Source organism: Myotis yumanensis, unplaced genomic scaffold (assembly GCF_028538775.1).
Source record: "Myotis yumanensis isolate MYYU_CA2020_CCGP unplaced genomic scaffold, mMyoYum1.0.hap1 SCAF_2, whole genome shotgun sequence".
NCBI lineage: Eukaryota > Metazoa > Chordata > Mammalia > Chiroptera > Vespertilionidae > Myotis > Myotis yumanensis.
Genome location: NW_027223753.1, coordinates 47,980,530 through 47,995,036, shown reverse-complemented (window position 1 = coordinate 47,995,036; position 14,507 = coordinate 47,980,530). Strand labels below are relative to the sequence as shown.

At 42.1% G+C, this 14,507-nt stretch overlaps 1 protein-coding gene across 5 annotated transcripts in view; it reads right to left on the bottom strand.

Annotated features, from left to right (window-relative positions):
• Positions 1-2,358: 2,358 nt before the first annotated feature.
• The window catches only part of PDE4B (phosphodiesterase 4B), a 525,239-nt gene continuing 513,090 nt past the window's right edge, over positions 2,359-14,507 (bottom strand). For all 5 annotated transcript variants that reach the window (XM_070405299.1, XM_070405301.1, XM_070405300.1 and 2 more), the window contains 8 exons: positions 14,253-14,431; positions 12,736-12,834; positions 12,429-12,593; positions 10,141-10,240; positions 8,751-8,905; positions 8,513-8,635; positions 7,621-7,803; positions 2,359-4,671 (listed from right to left, as the gene is read on the bottom strand). In XM_070405299.1, the coding sequence (XP_070261400.1) occupies positions 4,306-4,671; positions 7,621-7,803; positions 8,513-8,635; positions 8,751-8,905; positions 10,141-10,240; positions 12,429-12,593; positions 12,736-12,834; positions 14,253-14,431 (1,370 nt within the window). In that variant the 3' untranslated portion in view covers positions 2,359-4,305. The remainder of the gene's footprint in view (positions 4,672-7,620; positions 7,804-8,512; positions 8,636-8,750; positions 8,906-10,140; positions 10,241-12,428; positions 12,594-12,735; positions 12,835-14,252; positions 14,432-14,507) is intronic.

Sequence of the window (14,507 nt, the reverse complement as noted above, 5' to 3'; positions counted from 1 at the left end):
TCCATGCAATAAACCACCCCCTTTCTCACTTGGACTCTATTAGGTTTCCTTCAGTGGACTGAAAATTACTATGAGCCCCCAACTTAATTATGACAAAATAAGCCTATGGGAATATGTCAGGGAGAAGCCGTCCTTTGTGTGTCCACGTGTTCACACACGTGTGTGTTTCTTTTGAACTCTGACAGCTCCTGAGTCTATAAATCAGCCTTAGGCTCCTATGTATTTTGTTAAGTATCACCCTTAGGCCTGGCAAAAATGCCATAGTAATTTCTGCTTCTGCAGTCACTCCCTGCCATCGGAAACACTGGCATGCCATCACAGGTACAAGATGGTTACACTTATGGCCTATGTTCTGGAACCAGGCGATTAACTTCCTTTTAGACTAATCTTCTATGTGGTTTTCCTGAGAACATAATTAGGATTTAGTATTCCAGAAAGCAAGTGGTGAGGAACAATAGCAGTTTGCACATCCCTGGAGTGTAGAGCTCTATCTTATTCATCTCTGATCCCTGCTCTCATCTCTGTATCTGCACCAAGGCCTGGCCATGGTGGGTGCACAATGTCTGCATCCAGTTGCTGTGAAAGAAAGCTGCTATGGTGTGAATGTTTGAGTCACCCCAAAATTCATACGTTGAAATCCTAACCCCCAGAGATAATGTTAGGAGGTGGGACCTATGGGAGGTGCTGAAGTTATGAGGGTGGAACTCTAATGAATGGGATTAATGTTCTTACAAAAGAGACCCCAGAGAGACCTTAGTCCCTTCTGCCATGCGAGGACACAGTGAGAAGTCACCGGCTATGAACTAGGAAGTGGGCCTTCATCAGAATGTGAATATGTTGATGCCTTAAGCTCACACTTCCTGGCCTCTAGACTTGTGAGAAATAAATTTCTTTGATTTTAAGCTACCCCGTCTATGGTATTTTGTTACAACAGCCCAAATGGACTAAAACAAAAGCCTTAGCTACAAGGACATTTCTCTCTTCTGAAACAGTGCTTCTCTACTCACAATCACACATTAGAATTGCCTTGGGAGAATTTTAAAAATTGAATATTCCGGACTCCACCCACCCAACACCAGTTCAAACAAATCTGAAGTGAAGATGGGGCCCAAATATCCCTATTTTTAAAAATAGTGATTTCCCAGGTGATTCTCATTTTGCAGCCAGGGTTAAGAATCACTTCTCTGTAGAAACAGACATGCAAACATTTATGCTTACTTATAGCTGTAGACATTTTCAAAGCTATTCACTTTTGTCACTTAATCAGCAGAAGCTCAGAGGTGGTGGGGTGCAATCAGAAACCAGGGCTGGTGGTGAAGTGCTATAAACATTAGCTCTGCAACCAGCAGGCAAGCTGGTTCTGCAACTTTGGCTCCTCCCCAGTTGTCTTAATACAGAAATGCTGTCATTTCAGCTTATTGAGTGACTTCTAGAGAAAACTCTCTTACTGACTCATAAACCACTACCCTGTGGTTAAAATATCATGGGCCATCCACTGATTCTTATGTTCAACCTTACACACGCGCGCGCGCACACACACACTTCTCAGGATAAATTTTTTAAAGCTGACTTTAACAGAGCATTTAAGTATTTTGTTTATGAGATTTATACAGTTCTTTACAGAAAAAAAAAGCGTAGCCCTGTGATTGATAGGAGGCTCCATGGATCATCCAGAAAACTGTCGACCAGCGCTCTCTGGGCTGTGCTTAAAGAGATCTCTGCACCTCAGTTCCTCATCTGTCCAATGGGACCATCTGAGTACATTAGGAGAATGTTCTGTGATTCTATGATTCACTTTTCTAGAGGACCCAGCCAAGCTGGAGATTTCCTTTATTGATCTAGTAGATTAAACTCTTTTTTTGTTGTTGTTAATCCTTGCCTGAGGATATTTTCCCCACTGATTTTTAGAAAAATTGGGAGGGAGGTGTTAAGGGAGGGAGGAAGAGAGAGAGAGAGAGAAACATTAATATGAGAGAGGCACATTGATTGGTTGCCTCCCACATGTGCCCTGACCAGGGCTGAGAATCAAACCTGGAACCCTTTGGTGCACAGGCTGATGCTCTAACCACTTAGCAACACAGGCCAGGGCTAAACTCTTCAGATTCATAAAGTAGGTTCGTTTTCCTTCACCAGCTCCCTTCTTGCACCATTGAGCTGGGGGAACAGTTGCTAAAAAAAATAGGTAATGTTCCAATCTAGGGGACTTTCTGGACACAGATTCTGAAACTTCAGCTTTGGTGTTAGCCAGGCAAAGTGGTTGGTTTTCTCTGTGGGGTGTGGTAGGAGAAACGAGAAAAAAGATCTGCTTTTGATATGTCAGACGAACTAACCCGAAATAATTGGGCCTACAGTCTAATCTAATCATGCTTTTGTTTATTCACCTCATAGAAAAGTTTCTTAAGAATGCATGTGAACACAATATATAATAATAATAGTACTATAACATACATTGTGAGAAACTTTTGAAAACAATAAAATGTCCACCTGAAATAATGCAGTGTTCATAGACATACAAACCCACTGGTCATGCACAGTTGTGCTGTTTCTTTAACTATGAGTCACAATGCTGAACTGAAAGCATGAAATATATTTTACAAACGGAGACTGAAGCCAGTAAGAGGCCTACACAAGTGTTATCAGAAGCTTCACATTTGCATAATTTACTACATCAGTTCACATTTTATTATAAAATTCACATTTTTTATTGTTTTCTTTTTGTCATTAATTGGAACACGGCATTCCTGCAGACGGGCAGGCAGGAGGCTTTCCTTCCGAAGTCAGTAGTTTGGGAACACTCGGAAGGACCCTCTGTGCGCAAACGTAGTGTTGCCTTTTAAACCGAAGCCACAGGGGCAGTAGGGCCCAGTTATAACCCAACTCATGCGTACACAGATTCGGAGAGGACGTGGGTGAAAACCACATCCTGTTGCCCCCTACCCCTATCAAACTATACAAAAGTAAAAGCTCAGTATAAACCATTTAGTATCTAATGTGAGAATCTTGTTTCCAAAACGGGTTGTTACAGGGGCTGCGGAGTATTAGCAACTCTGACAGGGAAAGGGCAGACCCTCGGGGTAGAAGCCCACCGGTGTCCCCACTGGCGAGCGCCCGGGCCGTATGTCTCTCTCAGCGATGAACAGGTTATATAATACACAATACAAAACGTTACAAGTAAAGTTGCAACTCTTAGGCAGAGTTTTCTACACAAATGTAACACCACCGTTGGCAGGCAATGTTAGAGATATAAATTAATAACTTACAAAACATTACATTATGTACATTCGGTAATAAATACACGGTTATAACCAGAAATTCGGGGTGTTAGCGCAGAAGGCAGTGCAGAGAGATGGCAGCATTGAATCGAAAATGGCAGAATTGGGCGCGAGAGTGAAGAGAGGAGGGAGGGGCCAGGATGGGCCCGTGTGATTCCCGGTGGCACAGGGATTCAGGACACAACTGGACACACTGCCTTTGCACGCTGAATTTTACACAGACTGTTACTGTGAACAACACAACTACCTCTTCCTACCCCTTAGTTTGTTCAACTTTATCCTGTTGACAGCGAAAATATAAAACTCCAAAGGAGAAAAAATACTGTTCAGAGCGGGCAACCAGAGATATGTTGTAAGGGCAGCCGTGGAGTTGGAAGGGAAAGCAGGGGAAGGAAGTAGAATGTGGTTAGAAGCGTATTCTTTCTAATTGTAAAAGTAACTGTAGTGAAGTGAGAGATATTGCCCAAGAAGAAAGGAAGACCGTTTTCTTTTTCTTTTCTATTTTTTTTTCCGAGAAAGAGTCAAAAAAGTTTGTATCAACTTCGAATGCTTATCTGTGTAGAAGTTGATACTACACTCTAGGTATTCAACAGGCATTTTGAAAGACGTGAAAATGTTTTACAAAAAAGGCACACAGGTTGGCAGACAGAGGGACAGGTGAGCAGATTTATAAATGAACATATTAGTCAGTTCAGTCACTAGAGGGGAAAGATTCCCGAAATTTAGTGCAGAAAAATCTCTCAGTTTTGTGTCTTCTATGTTCAAGCCATTGAGTCGTGATCTGAACTTGGCCTCCAGTACCACATAAAGCATCAGCTCTCCACCCAGCTTGCAGGCAAGGCAAGTCAACCGTGGAATTTCCTGAGCTGCTATTTGCTTCACGGTCTTGTACGCTGGCTCCAAACTCAAGTAACTGGAAAAGCCACATGGCCCATGTCCTGTGCAGGCCTCGGCCCCCATGGTGGGCTGGCCCTACCGTACAGCTGGCATGCTTGTCAAGGGTGGAATGTTCGCCTCCACACAGAGAGGGAGATTATGTGTCGACCGGGGACTTGTCCTCTGCGGCGTTGTCTACATCGGTCTCTCCCAGTGAATCCCTGCTGTCTGGGTCGATCACACAAAGCGTCTTTGTGCTGCTGAAATAGCTGTGGCCCTCTCCCTCTTTCTCAGGTCCTTCCGAATCCTCCTCTTCCAGGGTCAGTTCAAACTGAAACTTCTCCATCAGCCCCTGGCAGTCTCTGTTCTGCTCATCCAGCGGTGGGGAGGGACTCTGGGGTATCATGCTCTGATACCAGTTCCTGTTATCTTCTAATGTGTCCAGAATGTCCTGCGCATCGGGCTGTACCAGATCTGCCCAGGTCTCCCACAGGGGATGGACAATGTAGTCAATGAAACCAACCTGGAGGAAAAGAAGGTCACACACCTGTTACTGCGATTGGCCCTTGAAAACCAAACGAGCTGTGCTGGTTTGCATGCAAAGATAACAACAACCCAAGACAGATCCATAATAGTAACTCAGGCGCCGCCCAGTCATTATCTGAACACATCCCGTGATAGTATGCCCTGCACTCTATGCAACAAACAAGTTATCGCTCTTAATCCCGCAAAGTATTGGTTTGGCCTATTTTCAAAGGAGGAAATTAAGACTCCTGGAGATTAAATATCTTGACGGAGGTCACAGAGCCAGTAAGGACTGAAGCTGGCACGCGGTCCCAGCTTTGTCTGATTTCAAAGCCTGTGTTCGTCTCACGTCTCACTATAATTGACGACTTTTCCTTTTCCGTGCGCCAGATAAGAAGTCTGGCTGTAACCCTGGCTGGGAATGACTTGGTCACTACTTGGACTCTGTGAGTCATCTCTGAAGAAGGAAGCCCCAGGACTAATGAGTTCTGACTCAACATTCTTTCCCTGATAACTTGAAAATAAGCCGCTGTTCCAAAACGAAGGGGAGCCAGCCCCTGCCTACTCTGAAACGTCTCAAGTTCTGTGACATGCTTTTGGTTTGTAGATGAGTTTGGTAAAACATCTGAGAATACTTCAAGCCCCTAAACTAACAAAGGTCCCCTCGGTGGACACATCTGTAACTGTAGGGCCCACAGTCATTTTCATCAGGAGAAAGAAGGGAAAATAAAAACAATTAAGCAGTTCCTGTGCTGGTGTTCCTGTGAATAAATATGAGGCGTGTGGCTCTGCTATGGTTTACACAGGGGCTATGCATCCTGCTTGAGCGGGCTCTGTGGCCTTCTGCTGACCTCGTCATTGTGGGACAAACAGGAAACCCTGGGGGTGGGGGCAAGCTGAGGGAAAGAATAGGCACCGGTTGAATGAGAGAATGGAATTCCCCTGTCATGGTCTGGGGAGCTGGAGAGATGCAGGTTTAGGATTCAGGGGGTGATGAGCAAGGGCATTTTATATGCACCCCTGGGACAATATGTAGCTACCTTTCCACACTACTGGAAACTTCCCTTTATTATCATTCTAGTTTTTGGCCAGTCATTTAATAAAGTGAAGTTATACCATATCAAAGAATCTTACTCATATGTGAATCTTTTACATCTATCTATCTATCTATCTATCTATCTATCTACCTACCTATCATCTTTTCGCTGGTGCTTTCATAGCTTTAACAAACAGAATTCACAGGAAAAACAGGGCATCTCTAAGCTGCATTGGTTTTAAGAACTAACTAAACTGTAGATGATTCAGGTATTTCTCTTGCTTCCACCCACTCCTTTTTCCTCTCCTTTTCTTCTCTATGTGTGTTTAATGGACTTTAGACACTATTTTCAAGGTGTTTTCCAGGAATGTGAAAAAAACAAGCTCAAGGCAATGGAGAAAACTGAATCAGCTGAACACAATGTGGTCATTTCCTTTCTTCATTTGTGTTGCTTCTGCTAAATGCCCAGCATTTTTTGAAAGGGAGCCTCCTGTTGCTTATTTCTATGTCTTGTTCACGTTTGAGCTCTACAAATCCGAAAAGCACCGAATAAAGGGCTTTATTGCCAGGCTACCCAGACAAAGGTCACCAGAGCACACCTGTGGGAAACACAGGAGCGGACCATGATGTCATGGCCCCCGTGAGACATGGCCAAGGTTAGGGAGCGTGAATGGCTTTGAGTGGGGGCGGCTGAGTTACTAAAGAGTTGGTGAAATAGACCAAGAGGACAACTCTTCACCTGATACACTGGGGAGATACATGTTGTGTCTATCTCCCAACGCTGTGTGGAGGTTCAAATAGGATAATGTGTGGGAAAATGTGTGAAAAACTGCACAGACAGGATATAAATATTTTTAAAATACTACTGTTGTTAATAAAAGAGCCTTATTCCATTTAAGTAATTAATGTAATTAATGTGGTTCTAATTAAGGCTTTTGGGTGTTTAAATTGTCCCTAAATTAATGTTGTTGTGCATTTTTATAGCATATTAGACTGTTAGGACACTTTCACAGATTTTAAATGCATTTGACTGTCTTTTTTTAAAAGAAGCAACAGTATAATAACTGCAAAGTTACTAGACAAATATTACAAGCATATGTAAATTTGGGGAGTAGGTACTGAGGAAAGAGGATAAATATGAACAAAAAATACTCCGAATGCTTTTGTGATAAAGACCTTGGACAACCTATAGACTCATTCTCAGTCACACCCACCTGGCTCAGGCCATTTGTGGTCCTGAGAAGAGTAACAATTTAGCAGGTTCTAAAGCCTTTGTGGGGATATTGACACGTTCTAGTGCAGCTAGAATCTGGGAACTTTCTGAGCCCCTGTCTCTGCTGCACTGTCCAAATCCTCAGCCCACGGGAATCTCTAGCTTTGGACACAATCAGAAGATGTGAGCATGTTCTCAGAGTGTAGATGTAACCTTGGGAGGGGGCACAGGACGGAGCTGGGACTATGAGGTAGAAGAGATTTGTAGGAGTGAGATTCACCACCTCTAGTGATGGTGGCAGTGAGCTTGGTTATGGAGAGACAGCAAAAATGGGGTGCAGGGAACAAGAGTAGAGATACTGGGTAAAGACAGAGCGAGGAGAAATCTGGGTGGATGAGCTGGAGGAGGCCTATAGCCTTCGGTTCAGTCAGCTGGATTTGCTAAGATCATAGACAACCATCTAAACTGTTTGAGGCTACACAGTTCAAACTTTGATGGCTTCTGATGACTGCTCTATCTCCACTCAGTGTAATGGAGCAGGCAAATGAGTCCTGAGCATAATGGAACTAAATGGGTGGTTGCTTCCTTATCATTTCATATAAATATATATTCTATTAAAAGGAAAGAACTAAACAGAACCCTCCAATTCTACAAATCAGCAGAGCTTACAAAAACTTTGAAAACCTTATATTAAATACCTGGGATTTTTCCACAGAAGCTGTGTGCTTATCACACATTGGGCTAATCTCCATTCCCCTCTCCCGCTCTTTATCTCCCTGCTGGAAAAATTCCTCCATGATGCGGTCTGTCCATTGCCGATACAATTCCAAGGACTTGGTGGGGTTGCTCAGGTCTGCACAGTGTACCATGTTCCGAAGGACCTGAAATCATCAAGTTTTGGAAATCTCATAAAATTAGGTGTAAATACTACTAGAACATCGCATCCCTCTTGTGTTAGTACATTTGGTACCAAACCTAAGAACATTTTAGTTGCATTATAATTATGGTGTGTGCACCAAAAAAGCAGAATTACAAGGGTGCTGGCCAGAATTGGTTAAAATGGGAGTCCCAAATGGGAAAATGTGTGTCTTCTTAAATTGATGGTCATTGAATTTAAAAACTGGAAAGGACATTAGAGGTCAGATACTGCCACCATTTCCTTTCCTCAGTTTGGAAAAAATGCAAAGAATTACTCAAAGTAGATGTCTTCATATTTTCCACTTGTGGAAAGAGACCAGCTGATGGCAATTTGTATAACGAAAACAGACTTAACAAACTGCAAGTCAATAGGATTTATATCCAAACATCAGCTTTGGGGACCAGCAGTCACGTACACCCTATTACAAATAGATCTTGCCACTTATTTTTAGAACTAAGCAATTCAATAAATAGGGCTATGATTTTCCTTGTAAATTAGAGAATAAGCTGCAATGTTTTTCTTCGTTATTTCTTAGCTTGCTTAGTTTGTCCTTAAAATAAGCCTATAACTGTAGTCATAACTGAGGACATGCAACTAATTTAAGTTTGTTTTCATTTTTTATTGTTGTTTGGTTTGGCTTTGTGTTCAATCAGAGGCTTTTTCTCAAATACCTGTATACGATCCGTATAGTTGTCCAGCAGAAGCACGCCTGAGCTTGTCACTTTCTTTGTTTCTACCATTGTCTTCAGGTCTGCCAGCAGGCTCATATGTTTGGACATATCAGTTGCTAACACCTTGGGTAAAAAGATAATGAAAATACTCAGCGAGCTCAGTGTATGAGAGAAAATGAGATTTCTCCTCCTGTGACAGTAGAAGGCAGTGAGAAACATGGAGAGGCTGAAGTCTTACCATGTCGATAACCATCTTCCGGAGTGTCTGCCGTTGCTTCTTGGTGAGATTCTGAAAGATGTCACAGTGCTCTTCTTGCAGCAGTTTGAAACCCACGGCCAGATGATGGTTTTCCAACACAGATTCGTCATTATACATCAAAGCAAGTTCTGAATCTAGTAAACAGGAAAAAATGATGACTTACTAAAAAGTCGTACAATTCAAAGGTCAGCATTACCTCACTATGAAATCAGATCTACCTCTATTCAAATAGTTTTAAGAACCAAGATCTGCATGCCCATTTCCTCTTAAAGAAACAGTCTCCCTCTACAAAGGAATGTAGTCAGTTTCTAAGCAAAAATACTTCCGGAAGTTATTAGTGCATAAGCTTTCTCTTTGATTAGAATTCCTGGTATTTCAAAATCATTTTTCTCCTTCTCCAGTTTATAAAGAATTTGACATTAGGTAAAAGCATTCCCAAGCTGCTAAATCCTATTTTTATCTCAGATGGTAATTTCCTTTATGTGTTCACACATTTTGTGCTTTGGAAAAGAATGAACTGAAAATGTCACTAAACTTTATCAAATGTATTAGGATTTTCAAACTATATTCACTTTTTATATGCTTGCCAGCTCTGTTAATTGTGAGTTATGGATTTTCAAAGAAGAGAAGGGTGTGACTGTAAAATTTCAATTTATCCAAATAATGTAGCTTTTCGGAGCTTTCTATGTATGGTAACAAAACATTAATACTTTTTTAGAACAATCATGATGCTAAATTTTCTGCTATCTGGCTCTATACACCAGAGACTGTGATATCTGGAAATGAAAACTGTAGCTTCCAGCCCACCTTTCACACAAAAGATTCAGACATCTTTCACTAGGCAGAGCTCTGGTCTGCAAATGAGAATATGGTCATCAAACTCATGAAGTCACATTTTCTCTTACTCAAGAATAATAGCCAAGGGATGGTGCTATGTCACTAACTGCAATTTCTGTTTGGGGGTTCCCATGCTCCGACCTAACATTTGGGCCTGCTTCCCCAGTAGCGAGGGACTCTGTGTGAGAGCCGGGCATAATACTAAAAGTCATTATCACATTATTCCCAAGCCTTCCCTTGTGCTTACTGAACAATTCCACATCTGTTACTCTTTCCTCGCATATCGTATTTTCCAAACATTGAGTATTTTTTATGGCTCCCCTCTGACCCCTTGCAAGTTCTCCATGCAGCTCAAAAATGATGTTGCCAAACTGGACACAGTATCCAGGAAAGGTCTGACCAGTTTGAGTGGAGTGGAAGGATTACCTCATTATTACTCTTATTATTATCCATAACAAAAACATTAGGAGGGAAAAAATTAAGCAGTGACTCATAGGATGATCCTGAACGACTGTCCTAGTGATGAACTCACTTGTGTTGATGAGAAACTGGTTGGAGACTCCAGGATGGTCCACGTCATGGATAGCAGCTGCAAAAATGGCGGCCAGGATTTCCAAATCGGTGAAGACGGCCTGCAGAGCAAAACGAACACATTTCACTCCATGTCCCATTTGCCTATCTTGCGATTCTGTTTCATGTTAAAGTATCCCACTTCATTCTTTTTTTTTTTTTAAATATATTTTTATTGATTTTTTACAGAGAGGAAGGGAGAGGGATAGAGAGCTAGAAACATCGATGAGAGAGAAACATCGATCAGCTGCCTCCTGCACACCCCCCACTGGGGATGGGCCCGCAACCAAGGTACATGCCCTTGACCGGAATCGAACCTGGGACCCTTGAGTTCGCAGGCTGATGCTTTATCCACTGAGCCAAACCAGTCGGGGCCCCACTTCATTCTTGTTGGGAGAAGGATGGTGTGTTGATTTTTATAAATGTCTCATATACTAATTTAATTAAATGTGGATTCTATCCATCCTCACAAGGTCTCATGTGAAAGGAATGACGGCCGGAGCCCATGCCCTCATCGGGCCTACAGGCTGCGGCTTGGGAAGGCACTGGCCCTGTGCCTATGGAGAGTGATCAGCTGGTACCTGATGCTTGTTTCCTGGCTAAGTGGTGTGGCAGAATGGTGCTTATATAACACAAGCGCATGCAAGTCAAAGAAGCAAATCAGACTGTGCTCTGAGATATAAGAAACTTCATATGTTTTCAGGCTGCCTATCTTAGAGAACAAAGGCCAAATTCCAGACTCATAAGACTGGCAGTCAATTATTTCTGAAGGCTAAATTTGTAGTGTGATCAGAAGGTTTCATATATTCCTTCATCCATTCATTTAGTACCTATGCACTAAAGGCTTACAATGTGCAAGCTTTGAGGACATTTCTACAAAGCCTCCTCTGCCCCGACTGGTACACAATGATTTAAACCTAGTATTTAGGTATGTATTCCTTCTGGCTAAAATGCCTTTCTCCTGCTGAAATGTCTTTCCTTGTCCTCTGTGATTACTTAAATCTTCTGACCCTTCAAATGCCAGCTCAGTTCCCACCTCTCCCATGAAGACCAATCTAATTACTCTAGGGCACACTGAACTCTCCCTTCTCTACAGCGGTGGCGCTCATGGACAATTTCTGGTCTCACAATGGGTATCCTATCAACAATAGTGGACAGTTGATAAACAGTGTTGGTCTACTCTGATACTTGTACGGAACATGTCCTCCAGGGAAACAGAAAAACCTTAGCACCATTTCACTTTCCCAAGTCTTCCTGGATTTATTCCCTCAGAAAATATGGAACCCAAACAACAGAGCTGTGGTCTGTTTAATCTTTCTTCACCTTCTAAACTGAATCTGCAAAGGTGGCGTTGGCTAAAGGTTGGCCAGTCCCTTACTGCAGGGAGCCTATCATTTTGGAAGCACCTGGTCATCACTGCCATATGTCAAGAAAGAACATGGTCTGCTGGGCGCATTGCTGCTAATGTCAGTACATACAAATGCATTAATCTGTTGGGGAAGGAGTCACAGTCACCTTTCAGCAAGATATCTAGCAATTCTCAGTTCCAGATTTTCAGCTACTTTTTTTTCAGCCCATAGAATCAGTTTTATGAATTCTTAGGAGAATACAAATTCCTAGGGATGCTTATTCCTAACAGGAACTATAGAGAAAATTTTATATTATGCTTCTGTGCTATCCCTCACAATGCTTGGGATGGTATGCACAGCTGGAATCAGTACATGCATAGTGAAGTTATACTATATACCAGTCACTGAACTAGACACATATTAGATACAAGAGATAGAATAAAAAATAAAGTGTCCTGTTAATTGCTTGATAATTAAACAATTTTTCAACTGTAAGAGATGTAAAGGGAAGGCTACTCTGATATTGGTAACTCAATTGATAGATGGGACACATAATCAAGAACCAGTTCAAGAATATGGGCCGAAACCGGTTTGGCTCAGTGGATAGAGCGTCAGCCTGCGGACTGAAAGGTCCCAGGTTCGATTCCGGACAAGGGCATGTACCTGGGTTGCGGGCACATCCCCAGTGGGAGATGTGCAGGAGGCAGCTGATCGATGTTTCTCTCTCATCGATGTTTCTAACTCTCTATCTCTCTCCCTTCCTCTCTGTAAAAAATCAATAAAATATATTTTTTTTAAAAAGAATATGCAATCATCTAATTACATTATTTCTGCCAATATATTATGTTGTGTGGCACTTTCTAAAGAGGATGGGCAGGTATAAGAGATCATAATTACTCACATCTAATGCTGGTGTTGAAAGGAGAACATGGGTTGACTGGGCTACATCAGCAGCATGTAGACTGTTATGATATGCTACGTCAGAATGGTAATGGTCTTCTAAAGTCATCATGTAGGTTACAAATGTATCCGAGGAGATTTTGAATGTCTTCAGGAGGTCTCTTTCCTATATTGTAAAATGAGTTAGAAAATAAATAAGTGGATGTCCAAAAATGAAAAAAAAAAGCTAAATCAGAAAAGTAAACTGGGATAGAATAATAACCATAGTCATCCAATGGAATAACCAACATTCCTTCCTGTGTACTCACCTGGAATATGGCATACATGATGCACGTTAGGGGCCTATTGTGTGAATATCCAGCCACATTGAAGATGTTAAGGCCCCATTTGTTCAGGTCTTCCAGCTCCTGTAAGAGAAATTAGAGGAATTTAGGAATAAGGACAGGGTTTTTGTTGTTGTTGTTTTTTTTGTTTGTTTGTTTTGTTTTAAGCATAACTCATTGTTTTTATTTACTTTTTGGACAATGGCTGTCTGTCTTTCGAGGGTCTCTTTTGAGTCTTCTGGTTGCATGAAAAAGTTAAAATGGAATGGCCTAGGACAGTGGTCAGCAAACTGCTGCTCGGCAAACCGCGGCTCGAGAGCCACATGTGGCTCTTTGGCCCCTTGAGTGTGGCTCTTCCACAAAACACCAGCTCTTCCACAAAATACCAACTTCTCCGCATGGGCCACGAAGTTTCAATCGCACTGTACGTGCGCGCCTGCACATAGTATTTTGTGGAAGAGCCACACTCAAGGGGCCAAAGAGCCGCATGTGGCTCGCGAGCCACGGTTTGCCTACCCCGGGCCTTAGAGATTGGGTATCCTCTTCATTCTAGTTCCAAGTTTCTATATATTGCATTTATAAATTTAGTTGCTGCAAGTGAATAGAGCTAAAAAATCACCTTAGGGCTATGCCTCTGTTCTTTGGTTATTCTCATTAAGGGCCAGGTCAGAAAGACTCAGCTGCTAGAATGTGCATAAATCAACTCTAATTTAATGAAGAATGCCAATTACGTATTACAGCCAACAGTTCCTAGGCCACAGATAAATCTGGAAGAAACATCATTTAGTCCTGTATTGTGGGATTATTCTAAGATTATCTGATTAAAGGAACAGTTTATTCCATTTTTAATTATTGTCTGGGGTGAGGGTTCTAGGCTCTCCCTAGACAGGCTTGGCCCAATGTGTAACAAACCTTAGTCCAAAGATACCTTTCAGAAGGCCTCACCGAATGTCCTTTTGCTCACAGTAAGCTCTTTCCCTTTTCACAAGGCTTGGAGGACCTCAGGATTCTACCTTACACAGCCTCCTAACTCATGTATAAACTGTTTCTGTGCCTTCTTCCACTACTGGGGTTTGGGTTCAAGAGTCAGTGCTGTTAATTTCTCTCATTTCCTCGCTAGCTCTGCCAACCAGATCAGATTTTCCCATTGTTCTTTGGCATACAGTCCTCAAAATGTTCTCTGGAAAATTCAATCCTGCCCACTGGCCTCCCTGTGGATTCTTTTAGTGAACTTTCAGTAGGATTCTCATTCATGAGGAACTATCCATTTATAAATCCTATTTAAGGTTTTTGTTTTTTGGTTTTTTTTAAAAAAAAAGGCCCTCTGATATAGAAAAAGAGTCTTTAATTAGGTGCTCATCAGTGGACAAGGAGGCCATACCGGCTTCCTTATCATACAATTTAACAATCAAGCAAAGGAGAACACTACTATTTCCTAGCAGGTAGTTTTAAGCTGCTGTGAAGCAGACAGCCTCATGCACACACCCCCAGCACATACCCACCTTGGCTAGATGATCTTCATTTTCTGTGTTGACTCCAAAGCGTGAGATGCTTGTATTGTTTAAGCTTGAACTATGCATCAGTTTCTTCACTCCGCTTATCTGTGTCATGAGCTGCTGCTTTTTCTTTTTCTCTCTGTCCTTCTGGGTGGGAGATGGAATCTCCACATCATTCTGCTTGTCTGCAACAAAAGGATATGTTTTTCAGACTGTGAGTGTCATTGAGAACCACATGCCAATCAGTTGTTTTTTTAATAT